The following is a 26,004-nucleotide window of genomic DNA, read 5'->3' on the forward strand; positions in this document are numbered from 1 at the left end:
CCCTCCTCATTTAATCCAGAATGCCCAGTATTGGCAGAGGACAGGAATTACAAGACTAACAGACAATTTAGATGACCTACTAAAGTTCTTAAACAGAATGCAAAATACACATCTAGCTCCATTAAATCCAAGGAAACCACATGCCTGGTGGACCTCTGATTGTGATAGAATGCGTGAAAAAGGAATCAAGCTTGGTTGAAATTTCAAGCCCACAAAACAGAAGAAAATGCCATGAACCTCAAGAATGTCAGAAAAGAATTCAGCCAAACTATTAGATGAATTAAAAGAAAATATTAAAAATATTTAATAAACTCTACTGAGGAAAATTATTACAAAACAAATTCTAGAGATTATTACAAAGCCTTTGGTAAACTATTGCAAAAATACAACCCCACCCCCACCCCCCACATTATTGTTGAAAAATGAAGGTGGAAAAATAGCGCATAACAATAAGGAAAACACAAAATCATGGCGGAAGCATTTAACAAGCTCTTGAACAGTTATGAACCTGAAAAGCTCTTATTAACTGATACACATACCGCAATAAAAACAAAACCAGAAAATATAAACTCACCTACAGCAAAAGATGTTGAAACAGTGCTTATAGAAATGAAGAACTACAAACCATGTGGAGAAGACCAGGTTTTTAGATGTGGAAGTATGCCAGCAGTGCAACTCAGACATCCCTCCATATGATATTACAGAAGATTTGGATATCAGAAAACTTCTCAGAACAATAGACAACAGCTATAATTAATCCAATTCATAAGAAAGGTGAAAGAAGTAATTCAGACAACTACAGTATAGAGGTATTTCCAGCCTTGACTGCACATATAAGATTTTCTCTAAGATACTATATAATCGGATTAAATAACAACTTGATCAACAGTTAGGGAGGCTTCAGGCCTTGGAGAAGCTGCTCTGAACAAATAATAACTTTGAAGCTATCATGGCATATTACAGAAAACAAAACAAGCCCCTTTCAATAACATTTATAAATTTCAAGAAAGCTTATTACTCCATCAGCAGACCATTCAAAGCTAATCAAATTGACTGAACTTACTCTAATTAACACAATTTCTAAAATTAAGTTCAGAGGAGAACTTTCTGAACCATTCTTGGTAACAACTGGTTTAAGACAGGGTGACGGATTGTCACCTCTTCTTTTTAACTGTGCACTAGAGTATGTTATGAGGGAATGGTACAAGAACAACTCGAAAAATATAAAAATTGGAACCCAGAAGGATGACATACATTTGAACTGTCTAGGATTTGCTGATGATCTAGCTCTTCTGGCCAATGATATTCAAGAAACAAAACAACAAATAAAATCTTCTACAGGAAATAGCTCAAAATATTGGTTTGAAAATTTCATTTGAAAAAACAGAAATTATGTTAACTCAACTTCCGCTTGCAAACAAAATTAAGCTGGGAGACCAAGAAATAAAAATTGTAGAAAAATTTAAATATTTAGGTGAAATAATCACATATAACCTGAATGAGAAACCAGCATGGCAAAATAGAATAGATAAACTGGTTAAAGCACAGTATGTTACCAAGAATGCATATAATAAAAAGTGTCTCTCAATAGCAACCAAATTGAAACACTACAAAACAGTCACCCAGCCACAAATTACATATGTAAGTGAAACATAATTCAAAACAACAAACACAAGTGCAAAAGATAGAGTACTCAAGTTAGAAAGGAGAATAGTGAGAACCTGTTTAAATAAAAATTATCAAGTAAATGGAGTCTGGAGACTAGCTTCCAATGAGACAGTTTATAAAGAAATAGAACCTGTGACTAACACAATGAAAATGAAACAAATATCATTCTTAGGCCATCTAATACAGTCGCCAGGAAATAGAATCAGTAGATAAATAATAGAAAAATTATGGATGAGTAGGATTAAGAATAATATTAGATAAATCACAGAACTTAAAGAAGACATGAGAGAGTTGCATATTACAGTAGAAGATTTAAAATACAAAACCAATACACTAAAAGTATTGAAAGATAAACACACCAAACTACAGACAAAAATCAACAAGCTGAGAATAGGAAGAGTGATTCCAGAAGCAGAAAGAAAATTACATTCAGAAAGGATGAAACAGTATTGGGCTAACAAAAAGAAGAAAAACCTCCATAAACCTGACTAAGTAGTCCTATGTTGGCTAAAAAATTAAGATAAATTAAATACTTTTAAATGTTATCATATTGTATTTGTTAATGTTTTTGGCTTTATGTCCCACTAACTACTTTTACGGTTTTCGGAGACGCCGAGGTGCTGGAATTTAGTTTTGCAGGAGTACTTTAATCTGCCAGTAAATCTACCGACATGAGGCTGACATATTTGAGCACCTCCAAATACCACTGGACTGTGCAAGGATTGAACCTGCCAAGTTGGACTCAGAAGGCTAGCGCCTCAACTGTCTGAGCCACTCAGCTCGGTGGATTGTATTTGTGTTAAGTGAATATCTATATATATATAAAATAAGAGTTTTGTCTGTACATCACTCAGAATTTAAAAAGAATGGTATTTCTATACGAGTTGTGACCACAGTAACAAGAAAATGCACTTTTTATTTGTCCGTAATTTCTGTCTGTCTGTCAGTCCGTCCGTCCGTCCGTCCGTCCGTCCGTCCGTCTGTCTGTCTGTCTGTACGCGCATCATGAGAAAACAGCTGAAAAGAATTTAATGAAAACTGGTAAGTTATGTAAAGTCGGGGAATAGGTTGCTACAATCTAGGCTATAAATAATTTTATTCATGCTGAGTGAAATGGTACTTTAGGGGAAGGCCCAAAATTTACTTTCAAGTATTTATGTTATTAGTGTTTCTATTGATAAATACTTTAGTTATGTAGTACAGTATTAAATTTCCAATAATTTATGACTTATACACTTTTTGCTATCTGCTTTACGTAGCATCGACACAGATATGTCTGATGGTGACGATGGGATAGGAAAGGCCTAGGAAGTGGAAGGAAGCAGCCGTGGCCTTAATTAAGGTACAGCCCCGGCATTTGCCTGGTGTGAAAATGGGAAACCACGGAAAACCATCTTCAGGGCTGCCGACAGTGGGGCTCGAACCCACTATCTCCCGATTACTGGATACTGGCCGCACTTAAGCAACTGCAGCTATCGAGCTCGGTACTTATACACTTTTATCGTACTGGTTATAATAACAGAGATATTTAAAAATTTGGATTTTTGTTGCTAAGTTCATATCAGCACTGAGTCACGAGAAAATGGGTAAACAAATTTAATGAAAATCGGTACGTAAAGTCAGATAATAAGGAACTACTGTCTACGGTATAAATAATTTTATAACATACCTTAATATCACAGAGTTGAAATAAAAATATATGTGATCATGTGAAGTCCTACAAAAGCTTATAAAATTGATCAAAAATAACATTACATTGACCATTGTTTGTTGTGATGTGCTTTGTGTCTTCTGTTGCTACTCATCTCTGATAGATGGGATTATTGCTATGTACCGAGAATAACTGCCTGCCTGGATATTGGCGGGAAATAGCTGGAGAGTTAGATCTCTCTCTCTCTCTCTCTCGCTCTCTTCTTTAGCATGTCATTCCTCTGGTTCATAAATTTTCTGATACTACTGGCACGTTACACACTGGTTCATCATAGCATTCGAGCTATTCAGTCCCTACTCTGTGGCGCTGATTGGAATGAGCAGTGTGCAAATTTAACAGAATAATGGCAGAGGGGTGTTCATGGCTGTCGGCGTCCTGGTCATTCCAGAACTGGAACTTTGGACTGTTCCATCGGCACTGTAGTACTGTTTGTTAAAAGTGAGAAAATGTGCGGTTTTGCATTTGATTAAGTATTTTATATGATATCATTGCTTTTAATCGCTACATTCCTACTGACGTCATTGTAATGACCTATGTTGCCTTCAGTTGGGAAAACCACTAAGACAGTCTTTCTGAGAATTCCACAGCAAAGCATGGGTACATCAGCTAGTATATATGTATGTGCAGTCAGTGATATTATTATTATTATTATTATTATTATTATTATTATTATTATTATTATTATATGGTTCTGAAATCTGGGCTGAATCCTTGAGATTTGCTTGGTATTGGAGAAGGATAGCTGCCGTACAACGGAGAGCGGCTTTACGTATTGCATGTGCATACCGTACTGTTTCCGAACCGGCAATCCTCACGGTGGCAGCAATAGCCCCAATAGACCTACTCGCATTGGAGCGGCATGAAATCTGGCGTACCAAAGGAGAGCTGGGAAAGAAATGTGCAAAGAAGCGCGCCTTCAGTCAACTGATGAGGCGATGGCAACTGAGATGAGAAAGTGACCCTCGAGGCAAATGGACCAAGGGACTGATACCACGCTTGGATATCTGGGTTGAAAGGGCCCATGGTGAAGTAAATTACTACCTCACGTAGCTTCTAACAGGACATGGATATTTCCGGAAATTCCTGCATAAAGTGGGCAGAGCGAGTGACGCAGCATGCATATACTGCGATGATATTGACGACGTATATCACACCTTTTTTGTATGCGGCCATTGGATGATTCAGAGAAGATGTGTGGAAACTGAACTAGGAGAACTGACAACAGAAAATGTTATTTCGGTGATGCTGCGAAACCAGGAATCCTGGGATCGCATGGCAGTACATGTGGAGGACATCCTTCGTCAGAAGAAGACGGATTTAGAAGCATACGAACGTAAAGGAGAAATGAAGAAAGAAGACGTCTGAAAGACAAAGCACGATATCACCCTGAAGTAATGCAAGAGCAGTTCCGGGGTGATGACTCACATCGTGGGAAAAGGGTGTGTGGTTTTTAGTGGGTAATAATCCCACACACTTGTGGAGTGCGGACCCTTCACAAGTGTCTTTTTGAAGATTTTCCACACCTCGTGAAAAAATATTATTATTATTATTATTATTATTATTATTATTATTATTATTATTATTATTATTATTATTATTATTATTATTATTATTATTATTATTATTATTATTATTATTATTATTATTATTATTATTATTATTATTATTATTATTATTATTATTATTATTATTATTATTATTATTATTATTATTATTATTATTATTATTATTATTATTATTATTATTATTATTATTATTATTATTATTATTATTATTATTATTATTATTATTATTATTATTATTATTATTATTATTATTATTATTATTATTATTATTATTATTATTATTATTATTATTATTATTATTATTATTATTATTATTATTATTATTATTATTATTATTATTATTATTATTATTATTATTATTATTATTATTATTATTATTATTATTATTATTATTATTATTATTATTATTATTATTATTATTATTATTATTATTATTATTATTATTATTATATGTGAAAAAGACCAGAAAACTGATCATGCAAAGCTCACTTAGAAGTTGTGCATTTCCTTCTTTGCCAGGCAGCCTTCAATTTTTCTCTCATCATGGTTCTTCGTTCTTCTGACCACTTAGATCCTGTCTTCTTCTTGTGGTTTCTCTCTGACTCTATTTCCCACTTACTGATTTTTGTTCTGTAGCAGTACTTTGACTTTGTGACTAACTTCCCCATTCATGAGGAGCTAATTAGCTATCAGCTATCACTCCTCTTCTCCTGGAACTCATGATGAATTTAGGTACTTTGACTTTGTAATTAACTTTTGCATCCATGAGCAGCTCGTGAGCTATCGGATCTGCAGTGATGTTGGAATGTGCAGTGCATTTGGTTAGGTCTCCACACTTTGTAGCTGAATTTAGTTAGTTAGATCAAGTTCTTCTTTAGTTTTAATCTAACAACCCCCTTTTGATGCTGTGAGCAATGTAACAAGTTTCTTCCCTGCTACCAATGTTGCCTCGCCTAGTGGATCTTCTTCAAATAGTGTCTTATGCTCTGTAAACTGAGCAGCAAGCTCTGATGTAAGACAAGGATATATGATGTACAACAACCACAAGATATGATCCTTCTGAAGTATCTCTTCACAGCCTCAACAAAAGCATCATATGATTCAGGTGTGGGTTCTAAGATGGAAACTACAGCATCCAGCGTATCTGTCAACTTTGGCCAATCGGCTTTCCTGAAATTGAACTTCCTTTGAAACAGAAATCTCTGTGGCCTAACTACTGCATATATTTTGCACATGATAGGTCTGTGTTGTGTATTTAGAATGGGGTTATAGACTGTTTCTATGCACTGTTGAGAGATGATTTCATTGCTGAATATCAGATCTGGGTCGTAGCCACATTTCCATCTGCCGCTATTAAATGATGCAGGCTGCTTAGGATCATGGATGAGACTCAGTTGATTGCCTTCTGCCTGTTCTTGCAATGCTGTTCCATTCTCATCATCATGTTCATATCCCCATGCAGTGCTGTGACAGTTAAAGTTGTGAACTACTATTTGTGTGTGCTAATTTTAAAAGTTAATAGGTACCTTGGCTTTGAATTCAGTACTCGGTGGCTTGTATATGGATGTGATTGTACAGCCTTTGATTTCCAGAGTTAGAACTTCTACATCATTTGCCTCAGTGTAGGCTGTTGATATAACCTGTATATCCGATTGGACAAATATAACACTTCCATATTTGTGGTGGGGTTTTTCAATAGCCAACTGCAATTAATTCATTTATTCTCAGTCTATGCATTTTGTAGCATTTTTGGGTCTGCTATATGCATAGTACACCACATATGGTTTTCCTGCATAGATCTTGCAACAGTTTCTCTTTTGATTGTGATATACCTTCTATATTCATGGAGATGACAGTTAACTATAGTCCTGAAAAGGACCAAGATTTATTTATTTACTTGAGTCAGTAGCTATACAAATATTAACATGTCATAATTGTGTAAAATAATGGAATATGTATTATAAAAGAACAACTAATTCCATCACTAAGGGAAGAAAATTAAATAATCTTTGCTCAGAATCATGCATCAGCAATTGCATTTTCTTCTGCCTTCAGTGACTCAGGACAGAGTGGGCACTGGCATAGATGAATCACTGTCTGTTCTTCTCCACAGTGACATGGTACTTGTTTTCTGGAATAGCCCCATTTGACAATGTTATCCCTGGATTTACCAATAGCTTGTAGTCTATTCAATGGTCTCCAGGTTAACCAGTCTAAAGTACATCCAGGAGGTAAACATTCAGTACGTTTCATCCAGGTTTGAAGATGGTCACATCTAACAGCCCACAGCTGTTCTGGCTATAGGCGGAGACATAGATAGCACTGAAGTTGAACCGAGGAAACTATTCCTGGATTTCAGCCTTCTCTCTCCTGGCATCTGCAGCTACTTTCCACCATATATTAGACCCATGGCTTCATTCACATGGATTTCATAATTTGATAAAACTAATCATATCTTGGAATATTATCTGAAAATCCCCGAAGTATAAAAGCTAACCAATAAACTGAGTTTCATTAACCCCAGAAACACTTTGTAAACCACGTTTGTGGTATTACCTCTTCGGGGTAATACGACCATGCGACATAGAACTGTACATGTGAGAAACAGTCTTCTATCAAGTCGAAAGTAAAAGTAAATCCACGTTTCTTTATTATTAAAGGAGATTCCAAATACCTATTTCCACAACTGTAACATCTTCAGTTTTTGAGATATAAGTATACCCATAAAAGGAATTCAATCCCTTTATCAGTCCTTCCCCATTCACACCCCCATCTAAGTGGATTTTCAAAACAAAACAAAAATGTTTTCTTATTTTTAAAGAAGGTTCCAAAGACCAATTTTCATGTCTGTAACATCTTCAGTTTTTGAGATATAAATATCCTCATCAAAGGGCATTCAACTCTCTTTTCACTTCTTTTCACCCCCATTAAGTGCCTTTTCCAAAAACATACAGATACATGTTCCTGTACTTTTAAAAGACTTTTTAAATACAAATTTTATTTTCTGTAACATGTTAAGTTTTTGACATATACTCTAGATATACTGGTACTCATTTTATCCACTTTTTCAATTCTTTTCAGCTCCTTACATGGATTTTAAAAAACAAACATATATAGGTGTTTCATTATTTTTAAAGGAGATTCCAAATACCAGTTTACATTTCTGTACATCTGTAACACCTTCAGTTCTTGTGATCTATGTATCCTCATAAAAAGAATTCAACTTGTTCTTCACTTCTTTTCACCCCTCTCACCCCTTAAGTGGACTTCCCGAAAACAAAAAATATGTGTTTCAAGAAAATTCAAAATATCAACTTGCATGTCTGTAACAGCTTCAGTTTTAAGATATATGTATCTTCATAAACATAATTCAACTCCTGCTTTACTTATTTTCAACTCCCCTCCCTTAAATTGATTTTCCAAAAACAAAAGAATACGTGTTTCTTTACTTTGAAAAAAATTCCTAATACAAATGTTCATGCCTGTAAGAACTTCAGCTTTTGAGATATAAGTATCCTCATAAAAAGAATTCCACTCCTTTTCACCCCACTCCCACCTGCTAAGGTGATTCCTCTCCCCTCCAAAAATGCGTGTTTCTTTAAGGACATTCCAAATACGAATGTTCATGAATGTAACTTTCAGTTTTTGAGCTATAAATTTCTCCAAAAAAGGAATTAAATTTTTTCACTTCTTCACACACACACACACACACACACACACACACACACACACACACACACACACACGCACGCACACGCACGCACCTCAAGTGAATTATTCGTAAAAAATACGTGTTTCTTTATTTATAAAGGAGCTTCCAAATACCAATTATCACGACTGTAACATCTTCAGTTTTGAAGTGTATGTAACCTCATAAAAAGAATTAAACTCTTTTCACACACACACACACACACACACACCCCCCACAGTAAATTTTCTCCCCAAAATTCATGTTTCTTTATTTTTAAAGGAAATTCCAAATACCATTTTTCACATCTGTAACATTCAGTTTTTGAGATATAAGTTTCTCCATAAAAAGAATTAAATATTTTTCACTCCCTTTCACACTACCCCTTAAGTGAATTTTCTGAAACAAAAAATACGTGTTTCTTTATTTATAAAGGATTTTCCATTTATGGTACCAATTATCATGAGTGTAACATCTTCAGTGTTTGAGATATATGTATCCTCATAAAAAGAATTAAACTCCGTTTTCATCAGTCCACTCCCACCAAGTTGACTTCCCCCCCAAAATTGTGTGTTTCATTATGTTCAAAGGAGATTCCAAATACCTATTTCCAAGTTTGTAACATATTTAGTTTTTTAGATATAAGTATTCTCATACAAATAATTCAACTAAATTTTTGACTCTTTCACTACCTCCCTTAAGTGAATTTTCCAAAAAAAAAAAGAGATTCCAAATACCAATTTTCATGTACTCAACATCTTTAGTTTTTGACATATAAGTATCCTCATACAAAGAATTCAACTCTTTTTTCAATTCTTTCACCCCCTCCCGTGGATTTTCCGAAAACAAAAATGTATTTCTTTACTTTTGTGGAGACTACAAATACCAATTTTCAAGTCTGTAATATGTTTTGTGTCTGAGATAATTTGCAGATATAGTCTTTTAAAAAATTCACCCTGGTTGTCACTCCTGTTCACCCCCTATATATTGGATTTTCCAAAAACACAAAAACACATGTTTCTTTATTTTCAAAGGTGATTCCAAATACCAATTTTCATGCCTGTAACATCTTCAGTTTTTGAGATATAAGTATCTGCATAAAAGGTATTCAACCCACTCTTCTCCTTTTTTCACCCCCCTTAATGAGATTTCAAAAAAAAAAAAAAAAAAAAATTTCTTTATTTTTGAAGGACATTCCAAATGCCAATTTTTACGTCTGTAAACTTTTAAGTTTTTGAGATACAGATTTCCTCATTTAAAATATTCATCCCCCTTTTCACCCCCTTAGTGATGGAATACCCAAAAATCCTTCCTTAGTGAGCACCTACACCCTAATAAAAATGTATTCCTAAAATTTCATTTCTTTAAGTCCAGTAGTTTTGGCTTGGAGTGAGTCGGTCGGTCGGTCAGTACATGTTATTTTATATATATAGACGGTGCAATATCTGCCAAGCAATAAACCTTGTCTATAGGCATTGATTTCAGATACCCAGTGATCAGTCTGACAGTATTATTTAGCGTGACATCCACTTGCTTTGCTTGAATGGAGCTATGCCATACAGGACATGCATACTCCCCTACAGACAAGCAGAGTGTCATGGCAGAAGATCTTATGATTTGAGGGTGAGATTCCCAATTGCTGCCAGTGAGTTTCCGAATTATGTTATTTCATGCTGACACTTTTTGCTTTGTATTGAGACAGTGTTTGTAATTTGTCAGAGACCTGTCTAAAGTGACCCCAAGGTATTTTGGCATACAATATTCGGGAGATAGTGGGTTCAAACCCCACTGTTGACAGCCCTGAAGATGGTTTTCTGTGGTTTCCCATTTTCTCACCAGGCAAATGCTGGGGCTGTACCTTAATTAAAGTCATGGCCGCTTCCCTCCCACTCCTAGCCCTTTCCTGTCCCATCGTCGCCATAAGACCTATCTGTGTTGGTGCGACGTAAACCCAATAGCAAACAAACAAACATTTTGGCATAAAGCAGTGTTCCAACTCGGTGCTCTCCCAGTTAACTTTCAGTTTTCTATTTGCCTGTTTGTTTCAGAGGTGGAAAGCACAGACCTGAGTTTTCTTGAGATCTGGTTTTAGGTGGATTGCTGAAAGTTCTCGATGCTGTTGTAAGAATTTGTTCAACTTCCTCAAACTCCTTTGCTTGAGTTGCTAAAGCAAAATCATCGGCATATATAAAGCTCCTGCGCGTATCAGGTCTTGGTTGGTTGTTAGTGTATACATACAGTATTAAACAGCAGAGGGGACAAAAGACTTCCTTGGGGCAAGCCATTCATTTGGTTTCTCCAATAAATTTGTAGGACCAAGATCATGTTTTCATTCTGAAAGGATTAGCCAGCAATTTCACCATTGCCCAGGGAACGCCCGATTGTATCATAAATCTTAAGTGGGTCGCAATCTTCGGGCAGGCACCTTTCTTGTACCCATATTAAAGAATGAATAACTTTGACTAATTCTAAACAGAGGAGATCACTGATCATTTTTTAAAGACTGCTTTACTTTTTCAGAAAGAAACATTTATTTTGCAATGATGGTATGCACATATGCTGAGTTTTCTTGAGATCTGGTTTTAGGTGGAGTACTTTCTACGAAACCACGACAACCATTTTCTTGGCAGAAAGGTTTCCAAAAAGGTAAGTTGCTTAAATAGTCATACATTTAATGGTCTGGAAACTGAGCTGAGCATACAACAGATTTCCTTGATTAGAGGCTTATCTCTCACACTGCTGCAATCTGGAAGACTTATGACTACTTCGGCTTTGATAGATGAAGGCTAATAAGATTTAACAGATTTGCTGCAAAGCTGTATGCTTTACTAAAATCAATTAAAAGGAAATTAAAGCAAAATCCAAATTTTAACCACAGTCATAATAGAAAAATGTGTTGGATAATGGTTCAGCTTAAAGGCTGATGGTCACAAGACAAACTGAGAGAACTCATTTTATATTTTCCCAAGAAATACTAAGATAAACAACAAAATTGAGAAAATGTCTTACCATTGATTTACGTCGTAGTTCTTCTTTGAGATAGTCTACCTTGTCCTTCAGTATATCTTTAGATGGATCACTTTCTTTCCGTTTCAACTGTAAATTCACAAGAAAATTGCTTTAAAATGTTTTCAAAATCAAGTGATATAATATATTATATTGCTGCTGTTTCATAAAGAAGGCACAGACATTATGTTCATCAATCCCATATATACACTTTCTGATCAAAACTATTTGGACACCTACCAGAACTACCCTCTAAATATTCCTTGGATATACTGCCCAGAAGTGGACATTCATATGGAGTGCGGGCTCACCCTCAGCCTGTCAGGTGTCAGAATATCTTCCGAAGAATGACAGATCATTATTCCTGCAGCATAGCAGCAACCATGGTTAGTGATGTTGATTGTTAGGGTCTAGAACAAAGTCATCATTCTAGTTCATCTCATATATATTCAATAGGACTGAGGTTGGGGCTTTGGGCTGGCCAGTCCATTTCCAGGACATTACTGGTCACAAACCACTCACAAACAAGGCCCAATTTATGGCACAAATGACTGTCATGCTGAAATACATAGAGATCATCACTGAACTGGTCTTCAACCATAAACAATATACAACTGGTCAAAATGTCCTTATAACCTTGTGCCTTTATTATGCTGTGTAGTATTACAGGAGGACAAAGCCCTCCACGAGAAACACCCCCACACTATCATCCTACCTCTGCCAAATGTTACTGTGGGTACTGTAGAGGCTAATATGAATTATTTGCCACACCCAAACCCTCCCACCAAATTACCACATTGTATAGAGTGATTCATCGCTCCAAGTCACCTGTCTCTAGTCGTCAACAGACGAGCAGTTCTTTACATTTCCAAAAGTGGTGCTCAGTGCTCCACCTGTGAAATATGCAGTTAATAAGAAGGTGCCTGAACCATGAACCTCAGTCCTTTTATCTTCCAGTGCACAATCATGGTACTAGCTGCACAATTAGCAACACCGAGGAATTGACAAGTGATGGTGTCATACAATATCATGAGATTTTCATGTATCACATTCTTCACGATCAACTGACCCTGTCAGTCAACACATGTAGCCGAACCAGTAGTGGTTTTGTTATGGTTGCCTCTTCCCATTTCCAGTTCAAAATCACATCCTCAACAGTCAAATGGAGCAATATGAGAAGTTCAGAAATTATCCTGACTGACTGCTTACTGATGTTGCAAACAATAACTACTTTTGCCTTTTAAGTCACTAATTTCCTTGCTCCACCCATTCTGCACGAATCTCATAGCAATGAACAAAATGGAGATACAGTCACCTTTTATAGTAGCAGTAGCAGTAGTGTGACATCTAGACTCTAGATTACTGGACGAGTTGGCCGTGCGGTTAGGGGCGCGCGGCTGTGAGCTTGCATCCGGGAGATGGTGGATTCGAATCCCACTGCCAGCAGCCCTGAAGATGGTTTTCCATGGTTTTCCATGGTTTTCCATGGTTTCCCATTTTCACACCAGGCAAATGCTGGGGCTGTACCTTAATTAAGGCCACGGCCGCTTCCTTCCAACTCCTAGGCCTTTTTTATCCCATCATCGCCATAAGACCTATACTGTTAATAAACGTATATGTAACGGTGCGACATAAAGCCACTAACACACTAACAGAAAAAACCTCTAGATTACATACACAGAGTGATGTCCTGATACATTTGATCAGATAGTGTATTGTACATTCACAGATAAATGATAATTTTGATACAACACATAAATAGGAGTTTCTAAAAATAGGATTTAAAATGATCTGGATAGATCCAGGTTTACAAGATTGAAATAATTCTTCCAAGTCCAAAAGTCCAAACAAAACAAAATCTTGTACAACAAAAAATGCTTTTTAAAAACAATGAAGTAAGAAATGTCAATACATTCCTGCTGCTGTTTTTATAATGCCACAATAATAATAATGGTCTTAATAGCAGATTGTGCCAAAAGCCTGCAGTCTAATATCTTGGAACTTAGGTGCAATACATATGGTATGAAAATTAGCCTTTCGAAGACTAAATTGATGTCAGGTAGGTAAGAAATCCAAGAGAATTGAATGTCAGATTGGTGATACAAAGCTGGAACAGGTAGATAATTTCAAGTATTTAGAATGTGTGTTCTCCCGGGATGGTAGTATAGTAAGCAAGATTTAATCAAGGTGCAGTAAAGCTAATGCAGTGAGTACGCAGTTGTGATCAACAGTAATCGGTCTGTTTTCAGACCAACTTTGCTTTACGTGGGCGACAGCTGGGTGAACTCAGGATATCTTATTCATAAGTTAGAAGTAACAGACATGAAAATAAAGAGAATGATCGCTGGTAAAAGCAGGTGGGAACAATGGCAGGAGGATACTCGAAATGTGGAGATAAAGGCTACGTTAGGAATGAACTCGATGGATAAAGCTGTACGCATAAATCGGCTTAGGTGGTTGGGCTATGTGAGGTGAATGGAGGAGGTTAGGTTACCTAGAAGAATAATGGACTTTATTATGGAGGGTAAGAGAAATAGAGCAAACACAATAGCAGAAGAATGGACAATTGTGAAGAGAAGAATGAGGTCAGTAGGGCTGCTGAAGAAATACTGGGAAGAAAGGAACAATCAACTAAGAATCAATGGATAACTCAGGAGATACTAGTCCTGATTGACGAATGACAAAAATACAAGAATGCGAAAAATGATGAGGGTGGAAAAGAATACAGGCGATTAAAGAATGAAGTGGATAGAAAGTGAAGGATATCTAAGGAAGAATGGCTAAAAGAGAAGTGCAAGGATGATGTATGGTTGTAGGAAAAGTAGATTCTGCATACAGAAAATTACAGGAAACCTTTGGAGAAAGGAAAACTAGGTGTATGAATATTAAGTACTCTGATGGAAAACCACTTCTAGAGAAAGAAGACAAGGCAGAAATATGGCTGGAATATATTAAATACTTATATCAAGGGAAAGACGTATATTATATGGTTCTGGAACAAGAAGAGGCCATTGATGCTGATGAAATGGGAGACCCTATTTTGAGATCAGAATTCAACAGAGCTTTGAGAGACCTAAATAGGAACAAGGCACCAGGAATTGATGACATTTCCTCTGAATTACTGACTGCCTTAGGAGACACCAGCACGGTGAGGTTATTCCGTTTAGTGTGTAAGTTGTATGATACAGGAGAAGTGCTATCTAATTTTGGGCAGAATGTTGTTACACCTATTCCCAAGAAAGCTAGTGCTGACAAGTGTGAAAATTACCACACTATTAGTTTAGTATCCCATGCCTGCAAAATTTATTATTTATAGAAGACAAGTTGAAACTGAGTTGGGAGACGATCAATTTGGCTTCAGAAGAAATGTAGGAACACGTGAAACAATCCTAACTTATGTCTAATTAAGAAAGACAAATTATATTGAAATTCAGTACTGTAGTTCAGTCTGAATTCAAATTTAACATTGAAGACAACAAGAAGTTTTGCAAGAAGTGAGGTCATATTGTGTAAATAATGTATATATATTTATATATCTTTTGTGTTTCTCAAATAATCCTTAAAAAGGCATTAGGTTCTTCCATTTGTTTCAGTTTCTGAACAATGAGTTATGTAATCAACCACGTGATTTTATGGCTGATACAGTCTCAAATAGAGACGAAACATGTCCCTAATATTTAATATGTCTTTTAATTAAACAGTTTGTCACTTGTAAAGTGATGTATATTGATTGGGTGGACAAAAACCTAACATTGTGTCTTAGTTGTAACTGTATCAATACGGATCTATACGATGAAGTTCGTAAATTGTACCCTGAGATTTGCCAATGATATTGTTATGTTATCTTAGACCTCAAAATATCTAAAGAAATTGCTGAATGGTATGGACAGTCTTGGGGAAGGAAGGAGTGTAAGATTAAAATAATTAAGTCCAAAACAAAAGTAACGGAGAGCAGTCAAAGAAAATCAGTTCATGCAGGAAATATTAGATTCGAAAATTATCTTAAAGGAACATACATACATACATACATACATACATACATACATACATACATCATCATTATAGACCGTTATGTATTTCAGCGTTCAGTCTGCAAGCCTCTGTGAATTTACTAAATGTCGCCACAATCCTTTATTTGCAACTAGTGCTGTGGCCACATTTAGTTCTATACCTCTTCTCTTTAAATCGTTAGAAACTGAGTCTAACCATCAGCGTCTTGGTCTCCCTCTACTTCTCTTACCCTCCATAACAGAGTCCATTATTATCCTAGGTAACCTATCCTCCTCCATTTGTCTCACATGACCCCACCACCGAAGCCAGTTCATGAGTACAGCTTCATCCATCGAGTTCATTCCTAAATTAGCCTTTATCTCCTCATTCTGAGTACCCTCCTGCCATTGTTCCCACCTGTTTTTACCAGCAATCATTCTTGCTACTTTCATGTCTGTTACTTCTAACTTATGATCCTGAGTCCACCCAGCTTTCGCTCCCATAAAGCAAAGTTGGTCTGAAAACAGACTGATGTAAAGATAGCTTCGTCTGGTAGCTGACTTTCTTCTTACAGAATACTGTTGATAGCAACTGCGAGCTCACTGCATTAGCTTTACTACACCTTGATACAATCTCACTTACTATATTACCATCCTGGGAGAACACACAACCTAAATACTTGAAATTATCGACCTGTTCTAGCTTTGTATCACCAATCTGATATTCAGTTCTGTTCAATTTCTTACCTACTGACATCAATTTAGTCTTCGAAAGGCTAATTTTTATACTACACTCATTGCACCTATTTTCATATTGCAAGATATTAGACTGCACGCTTTCGGCACAATCTGCCATTGAGACCAAGTCATCAGCATAGACCAGACTGCTTACTACATTTCCACCTAAGTGAATCCCTCCCTGCCATTTTATACCTTTCAGCAGATGATCCACGTAAACTACGAAAAGCAAAGGTGAAAGATTACAGCCTTGTCTAACCCCTGTAAGTACCCTGAACAAAGAACTCATTCTAGCATCAATTCTCACTTAAGCCCAATTGTCAATATAAATACCTTTGATTGATTTTAATAATCTACCTTTAATTCCATAGTCCCCTGTTGTAAACAAGATAAGGTTTACAAGAACACAACTTATTTATTTGCTTCACACAGAATTCTACAGTATGTACAGGAATAAAACATAAAATTGTCTTGAAGCAAAGTAGATGATTAATCTTGAGAGAGTTTCTGTTTCTGTACACTACGTACACTCTGAATGTATTTACACTCACTGCTATCTTGAAAAGATAGTTCTTGGGAAAGATATAGTTCGTGATAGTTGAAAACTATCATTTGCACTAGCATAGATTAGCTAAGAGAGTTCCTTCTAACTTGAAGTGTCTGAGTTCATAAGCTTGTACTAAATGAAAGCTATGTTCACAATTAGAGAATCTTATGTGTGTGTCGGAGCTTGAGTGAGCTTGGGGATGTGTGGCATACAACATCGGGGCTCGACATGGATGAAGGAACGGGAAAGTGGAGTAGTGACCTGAGGTGAAATCTCATACTACCAGAATTCCGTCCACCTGGTCGAGACACATTTTTAAGAGGAGTAGCCTCCGTGTTCGACGTTCAGTGTATTCTGGAGCAGGACACTGAGGAGAATCCATATGAGTGACAGACAGGGAGCTCCTTATATACTGCACACGACATAACAGACACGCGCACTGAAGACTGCGCGTCGAGTCTCGAATGATCCACGCTTGCGTGCGTGCGGCTGGCTGGCGCTGAGCGAAGAGAGCGGAGGACATACAACATCCCCATTATTACTGGGGCAGTAAAATAACCAACGATAGCAGAAATAAGGAGGACATAAAATGCAGACTAGGCCAAGCCAGGAAGGCCCTTTTTAAGAAAAGCAATTTGCTCACTTCGAACATTGATATAGGAATTAGAAAGACATTTTTGAAGACTGTCATCTGGAGCGTGGCACTGTATGGAAGTGAAACATGCACAAGAACTCGCTCAGAAAAAAAGAGAATATGAGCTTTTAAAATGTGGTGTTACAGAAGAATGCTGAAGGTGAGAAGGATAAATCGAATCATGAATGAAGAGATACTGAATCAAATTGGTGATTGATTTGGCTAAATTTGATAGGAAGAAGAGATAGAATGATACGATGCATCTTAAGACACCTAGGACTTATTCAGTTGGTTTTTGAGGGAAGCATAGGCAGTAAGAACGGTAGGGGTAGACCAAAGTATGAGTATGATAAGCAGATTCAAGCAGATGTGTGATGCAGTAGTTACATAGAAATGGAAAGATTAGTACAGGATAAGATGGCATAGAGAACTGCATCAAACCAGTCTATGGACTGATGACTCAAACAACAACATGCTGCAGCCTCATGGCACGTGTACATTATAATGGAAGAATTGCATGATCATGGCTTTAGAATCCCCTTGATGTCTGTTAGCTTAATTGTGATTTGTAAGTTGCTACTGTTTAACTTTTGTTTCTAAAATTTTAAAATCCTTTGATATCATTGGTTTATCTTTGTTATGGTTAAACTTATTTAAAAAAAATAAAAGTTATTAAAATATGTGGGGAGGGTAGAATGGGGTGGTGAAGTGGGAAGAGAAAATAGATCTACTTATGTTCTAACCTAATTTAAAACAATTTCCTATTCAATTAAATAGATATTAAAAATTGTTAGTATACAGCACTTTCGTTCATGTGTGATATGTATGTTTTTCTTAATTGTTCATTTAGAAAAATGTTTTTTGTAAAGGACTTTTTCATGTCTACGTAACATTTAAAAAAAAAACTGTTCTCTTCAGCTGCTGTTCTTTTTGTTTGATTTACTTTGGTGAAAATTTGTCTCCTGAATTTTTGTTTATTAAGGGATCCTCTGAAGCTGATTGCTGTCCTATTGATGTTATGAAAAAGCTTCCCCAAAGTCTGCAATGAAACAAAAATGAGGAATTGCTTTGTATTAATGTGTATTAAAATCTGCACAAGGGACCCTAGTATTTAAATGAATGATGTTTCACCTTGTTATGTCATCAACCTACTGTGTCCTTGGAGGGGTCTAGCGACAACTGGTGCAGCTTTCCGTCTAGTGAAATAACGAGGCAGTGGGGAAGAGGCATGTCGCTTATGGTCACGGTTTCAATGGCTTCAGAAGAGGGGGTAGGGGGATAGATTTTCAGGATGGAAGTTCGATCGGTTTCTTTCTTTTACAGACTGTATTATTTTTTATACCTAATGCTTCCAAATGTGCAAGTATTCCTTCTTATAAGGGGTTCTTATTATCAATTATATCATTAAGGTTATTGTTCTTGTTAACTTGTTGATCTAAATGAATATATATACTTTCTAGTGTGTTTAGTAGTTTGCCTTCATTTGTTTTACTGAAGATAGTCAGATCTTGCTCTATAGGAGTGAACCAATGACTGGTTACACTCTTATGTTGGCCCATTGAGAAAAATTTTGTGCCTCTCATCATTAACATGCTCAAGTTATCTTACTCTAAAGCTACGTCCAGTCTGCCCAATGTGAGATTTTTTGTATTGGTGACAGTGCAATTTGTATACCCCTGAATATAAAAGATTGTCCTTCCTAAGGGAATTAACACTACTGTAGTTGATAAACTTTTGCTTAGTATTATTGCTAGTCGAGTATGTAATTTGATAGTCATATTTTTTGAACAGATTCGTTACTGCATAAATATTGGGATTGTTAAAAGTGAATCTAGTATATTTATCACTCTTCTTTAGCTCAGATGTTAGACTCACTTGAAACCTCTGTTTCAATTTTCTAATTACTTTATTCACTATAGTAAGTCCAAAACCATTATATTGAGCATGTTCTCTTTCTTTTTCTCGATCTACGTGTGAGAGAGGTATGTTGAATGCTCTGTATACAGTATGTAACTGTAGTACGCTGATTTTTTTGTGACTCCAGATCCAGCAAGTGGTTCTTTATCTGGCACGAGTAAAAGTGGGCTTTCTATGTATCTTAAAAGAAAACTTCTCCTTATCCCATCTTATATTTACATCTAAAAAATTTTTTTTGAACCTTCTTCTTCTTTTTCTACAGTAAACTTTACTTTGGAATCTAATTAACTGAAATATATTAAGGATCTTATCATTTTTATTTACTCTTTGATCTAGGATTATAAAGGGATCATCTACAAAGCATATTCTATTTGTCATATTAATTTGGTATGTTCAAGATGATCCAGATAAATGCTGACTAATATGCCGGAGGCAGAAGTCCCTATAGGGAGTCCTTCCTATCGGTATATCTTTTAATTAAATGTGAAGTAATTGTGCTCTGAAACAAATTTAACTGCAGTATGTTAATTAAGTCTTTTATTTCTGGTAGGCTAAGCTGCTTATGTTCTAATAAATTCTTTCTGATGATTTTTATCGTTTCATCTACTGGAATATTTGTATACATGTGTTTGATATCAAAAGAACATGTTATATGATGCAGTGTTAACTTAAAATTCTTAAGTACTTTAGAGAAGTCTACTGAATTTTTTATTGGTGTCTTATTGTGAAAAACGTAATGATTGGTTAAAAATGTATGTACGTAGGTAGGACTGCTATGGAAATTTATAACTGGTCTTATGGGTATTCTTTCTTTGTGTAACTTGGGTAAGGCCCTTGCAGTTGGAAGACCTCAATTCATATTACAGTAGAATCTCGATTATCCGACCTAAATGGGACCTGGAGTACGTCAGATCACCGAAAATATCGGATAATACAGAATAACTTTGAAAATGAACTAAAACAAACAGGAAGGCTATCCTGTATTACGTACTATGTTTTACTGGACTCTATTTATTGACTTATTAATTCAATGGTACAGTAGATGCAGTACTCTTTTCTTACTATGCCTGTAGCCAGGTGCAGACGTCTTGGCTTGGGCTCCAAGAGTTTTGATGTCAGCACCTTGAAATTCAGCCTAGTCTCATCACAAAAATCTGATCACCGGTTAATCCTTCAGCAAGGATTATTTCTTGAAATTGTCTTTTAAATTTCACAACCTCATCGGATTTAGCTGACAGTTTTTCTACACAGATATTAACCTGCCCAATGCCGTACCGTTTTTTTCCACCGATCAAGCCACCCAGCACTGGCAGTAAAATTAGGGTTCATTTATTAAACTCCTTCTGGATATACGCCGCCATTTCTTGCAGAATGGGGCCAGATATTGACAAGCCCTTTTCCTGGGTTTTAGTGAACCAAAGAAATAGTGCTTCACTTACTTTTTCGTACTCACATTTTTCATTGTTTTTTTTCTAATTTTCAGTGCATCACTTGATGCTCTGGTAGAGCACCACTTTTCAATTTATTCCCTCGTATGTTTCCAATCTCCCACTGTAACAAGTCCAACACCATAATTTGAAGGTTTTTTTTGGGAGTTTCCCCTTTGTCCAGTCGTTTTAACCCACTCTACTTGTCTTCCACAGAAACAATCACTTTCTAACGTTTACTCGCCATACTCACAGAGGATATGAAAACTATAACATCCGCACCCAACCAATACTACATTGAACAATCCTATTGCATGACTGCCAGTGCTTGTCCCACAGTCGCACCCTCCACACCCCGTGTCCCAGAATTGCATCCACCTAAAGTTCAAATTAAGCCTACCAGTGTCGGATAACACGGAGTGTCGGATAAGCGAAGGTCGGTTGAGCGAGACTCTACTGTAATTAGTTATTAATGTGATATGTTTTGAGCTGTCAGTGGTGAGTTGGTGTGGAATGATATAAATAGAAGAATAAGGGTTTTTTTTTCTAGGGGCTTTACGTCGTACCGACACAGATAGGTCTTATGGCGACGATGGGATAGGAAAGGCCTAGGAGTTGGAAAGAAGTGGCCATGGCCTTAGTTAAGGTACAGCCCCAGCATTTGCCTGGTGTAAAAATGGGAAACCATGGAAAAACATCTTCAGGGCTGCCGACAGTGGGATTTGAACCCACTATCTCCCGGATGCAAGCTCACAGCCGCGCGCAAAAATAAGCTTGAGCATAGGTTTCAAAAGTAGGAAAGATCATAATATGAAGATAAAGTTTGAATTCAAGAGGACAGATTGGGGCAAATATTAATTTATAGGATGAGGAGTAAGGGATTGGAATAAATTATCAAGGGAAATGTTCGATAAATTTCCAAGTTTGTTGAAAAACCTAAGTAAACAATAATTATGTAAATAAATATGAATATGAGGTAAAAAATTGATAGGGAATTTGCCACCCAGGCAACTGCCCTAAATGCAGATCACTGATTGATTGATTGATTGATTGATTGATTGATTGATTGATTGATTGATTGAATGATTGATTGAAATATCATTTTCTCTACCTGCTTCTATTACCCTTCATTTGGCTCACATGACCCACGATCAAAATCAAGCCATTTGCAAGCTTCATTAATTGAATTACTGTAACTCCTAACTTACCTTTATATTGCATTTTGGCCACTGTTGGAAGGAATAATGTGTAAAATTTGTTTGCAGTATGTATGAAACTCTGCAGTAAATATAAAAATATCTATTATGAACTAGAAAGTATGTGATTATGCTAATTGTGTCAACTGTAGATATAAAAATCTTTGCCCAATAATTTCTTCACTTCCTGATGGGAAATTTAAGCTACATTCTTCCAGTGTTATAAATAATGCTTTCTAACACCCAACTCAAAGCATGAAGAATATATTCGAAAATACTGGATTGAGTATCAAGGTCGACATGTAGTGTTCCAAGTGCTCCGTATTTTCTTGTTGTTTATAGTGGTTAAACGTGTCACGCATAGAAGTAACAAAGTTATCTTTCATGATGGGGTGTTCAATGAGTGTTCTAGCAGTTCGATCCTCCAAGAGAATTTGCTAATCGTGGAAAATTGTAAAATATTGTGCTTAACATCATGTGCCAGTGAAAATGTGTACGTGACTGCTGGTACTGGCAGTGTGCTTCAAGTGAGGTGCAGGGTTGCCATCCCTCCCTCATCAACATTTCACCTCATTCTCCTGACCACAGCTGCGTGTGGAGACGTAGAAACAAATCCAGGACCTCTAGACAGAAATGTGAGTAACATACAATAGAATGTCATTTCTGTTGTTCTACGGGCCGCATCAATCAGCTGTACATGAAGTATGTGTCACGTGAAATGTTCATGCATAAGACCTGCACCAAAATCTCTCCATCTGATTACCATAAAATTAAATGTGGCTTGCCGTCTTGACAGTGCTGGAAGTGTTGTCCTCTGGTACAATCGTACTCGTTTTTTGAAGTGCCAAACAAAGGAAATTATGAATATAACTCTGTAAGTGGTAATGACTTGGTTACCAATGTACAGGGCTCCCGAAACTTCACCATTCTCTCATTTAATGCCCGTAGTATAATGTGTTATAGGAGACAGGAGGAGATAAGAGCATTACTGGCCAGTATCGAACTGTCAATCGTAAGTGTCTGTGAAACGTGGTTGAGCAGTGCTACTTATGATGGTCAAGTATTTCTGCAACCATACTTGGTCTTCAGGAAGTATAGAACCTGGGTGTCTGAAAGGGGTGTTCTCCAGGCTATATGACTCGAACTACAACCAATCTGACCAGGATACTTGGAGACTGACAGTGAAGCTCTATGTGTGGAGATGACATTTAGGGGCAACAAATTCTTGATAGGTATCATATATCGGGCTCCGAAATCCAAGCCCTGTATAAATGAAGGATTACTGGAATCTCTAAGATGAGTGCAATTCATTCAGCACAAGTACAATGCCATCTACCTCACAGGCGACCTTGACCTGAACATAATATGGACCCATGATTCCGCTCCCATCCCTGGAAATCCACTGGCAGACACATTCCTAACAGCATTCTATGATCCTTTTTCTGGAACAGCTTGTTTTAGAAAAAAAAAACATATCACCAAAACATCCTGTTCTATATTAGACCTATTTCTCACCAATCATCCCTCCTCAATATTCGAAGTCATACAGAGCTTCAGTGATCACCACGCCATTCAAGTGATTCTAGCTACCCTAGACTGCAGAAAACCTGTCAAACACAAATCCAGGCCTCAATATAACTCGAGGAAAGCTGACTGGAAATCCCTCTCCACCTTACTACTGAATCACCTACCCACTCCAACCTCCTTATCAATCTGTGACATAGACTCTTTGTGGCTCGCTTGGAAAAATACATTTTTCTGGTGCGTTGATCAAACTGTACTGAAATGCACTTTAAAAACGACAGAAGAAAGTTCTGTGGATTAAGAAAGAACTATTGAATAAGGAAACTGAACAATCTATACAAAAAGTGTAAATAGTGCCAAATGGAACAAGCATGGGAAAAATACAAATCCACACGGAAAGACACTGAGAATAGGATCAAGGAGGCTTACCAGCAATATATTCACAAGGCTTGCTAAGATACCAAAGAACTGTGGAAACTACTAAAACAGAACTGTAGCAGCACTGCACCAAGCTCCTTTCAAGCTAATGGGAAATCCATCTCCATGGCCGCAGACACTGCCTCAGACTTGAGAAGTGAAAAATTTAAAGAGAATTTCTTCCAGGCGCAATCAGCTGGGGACATGTATATAACCAAAACACCCGTACCGCCCCTCCCTCTCTCCATCCTCTACTTCTCGAAACCTGAGGTATTAGTGAGTTTGAAGAGAATTCAACTGCATGCGGCAAGCGGCCCTGATGAAATACCAGCCGTATACTCCATCACTGCACTGAGTCAGTGGCACCCTGTCTCTGCAAACTATTCAACTTGTCGCTTCACTGTGGATCACTGCCTCAAGATTGGAAGGGTGCTGATGCGGTTCCGACTTTCAAGAAAGGGGAAAAAGCACTCAATGACAACTATCGGCCAGTGTCTCTCACATCCCACGTATGTAAATGTATGGAACGACTAGTAGCCTCTAATATACAAGAATACTATCCTCTAATACTTTATTTTTTTTTTTTTTTTGCTAGGGGCTTTACGTCGCGCCGACACAGATAGGTCTTATGGCGACGATGGGATAGGAAAGGCCTAGGAGTTGGAAGGAAGCGGCCGTGGCCTTAATTAAGGTACAGCCCCAGCATTTGCCTGATGTGAAAATGGGAAACCACGGAAAACCATTTTCAGGGCTGCCGATAGTGGGATTCGAACCTACTATCTCCCGGATGCAAGCTCACAGCCGCGCGCCTCTACGCGCATGGCCAACTCGCCCGGTCTAATACTTTATTAACAAAGGTTATTGATGAGTAGCAATTCTCCCTGGAGAAATATGACTGTGTGGCTTTGGACTGGGCTAAAGCTTTTGACCAAAACCCGCATGAATGACTTTCGTTAAAATTAAGACAGATGAATGTTAGGGGAATTCTACTGGCATGGGTGCAGTCATTTCTCAAGGGTCGAACTTAACGTGTTGTGTTTGATGGAGTTCGATCTTCAACCATTAAAGTAACCTCAGGAGTATGTCAAGGCACTGTCTTGAGATCTTTATTATATAATGCATTTGTCTCTGATTTACCCAAATGTGTGACCTCAACCATAGCCCAGTAAGCTGATGACACTATAATGCACAGGGATATACAATGTGCAGATGATTGTCTGAAGTTACAGTCGGACTTGGACACTATAGTGGTGTGGTGTTACGTCAACGGTCTCAATATTAATGCTGGCAAATGTAAATACATTAGGTTAAGTAGGTCTCAACACCCAGTAGAATGTATATATAACATTAATAATGTACATATTGAGTGAGTTTAAACCATGCATTTGCTAAGAATAACCATTTCTGACCAACTAAAATGGAACAGATCAACAGAGGAAGTGAGTGCCTGCCAGAGTGCACGATTTTATGCACAGAAGCCTCCGTGTGTGCAAGTCGAATGCTATACAGATGGCTTACTTGACACTAGAGAGACCTATACTAACATATGGTCTACCTTTCTGGTACCTTACCACTGGAGCTAACCTTCACAAACCACAAGGAATCCACATCGCGCTGAACGACTAATTAACGAGAACGGCTAACTGCCTTCCATCAATTGCCTCCTTGTGTAAACAAAGCAACGTCACCTTCTTATGCAAGTCCCTTATGGGGGCCATTCACCTTTCACCACTCCCTCAGCTCTGCTTATCCTACAGCTCTGTCCACAGAGGCAAAGGTGTGTGTCTTATACCCCCCTTTGTGTGAACTGAGTCCTAAAAACTACGTTTCCTTGCTCAATCAGCATGGCCTTGGAACAATCTCCCCGCCAACATTAAATATAGAAATGTAAATAAAGTTAAATGTTATGTTAGGAAGCACATGCAGTGAGAAAATGCATGTGAATATAAACCAGGGAGTGAGAGGCTATGTAAATGA

General features: G+C 37.2%; 1 protein-coding gene across 1 annotated transcript in view; it reads right to left on the bottom strand.

The window, feature by feature from the left end:
• LOC136877769 (golgin subfamily A member 6-like protein 25) overlaps positions 1-26,004 on the bottom strand; it is a 123,075-nt gene that overhangs the window by 86,676 nt on the left and 10,395 nt on the right. Inside the window, exon 3 of the mRNA XM_068228740.1 lies at positions 11,642-11,728. Within this exon, the coding sequence (XP_068084841.1) occupies positions 11,642-11,728 (87 nt within the window). The remainder of the gene's footprint in view (positions 1-11,641; positions 11,729-26,004) is intronic.

The sequence above is a fragment of the Anabrus simplex genome, chromosome 7, assembly GCF_040414725.1.
Source record: "Anabrus simplex isolate iqAnaSimp1 chromosome 7, ASM4041472v1, whole genome shotgun sequence".
Classification (NCBI taxonomy): Eukaryota; Metazoa; Arthropoda; class Insecta; order Orthoptera; family Tettigoniidae; genus Anabrus; species Anabrus simplex.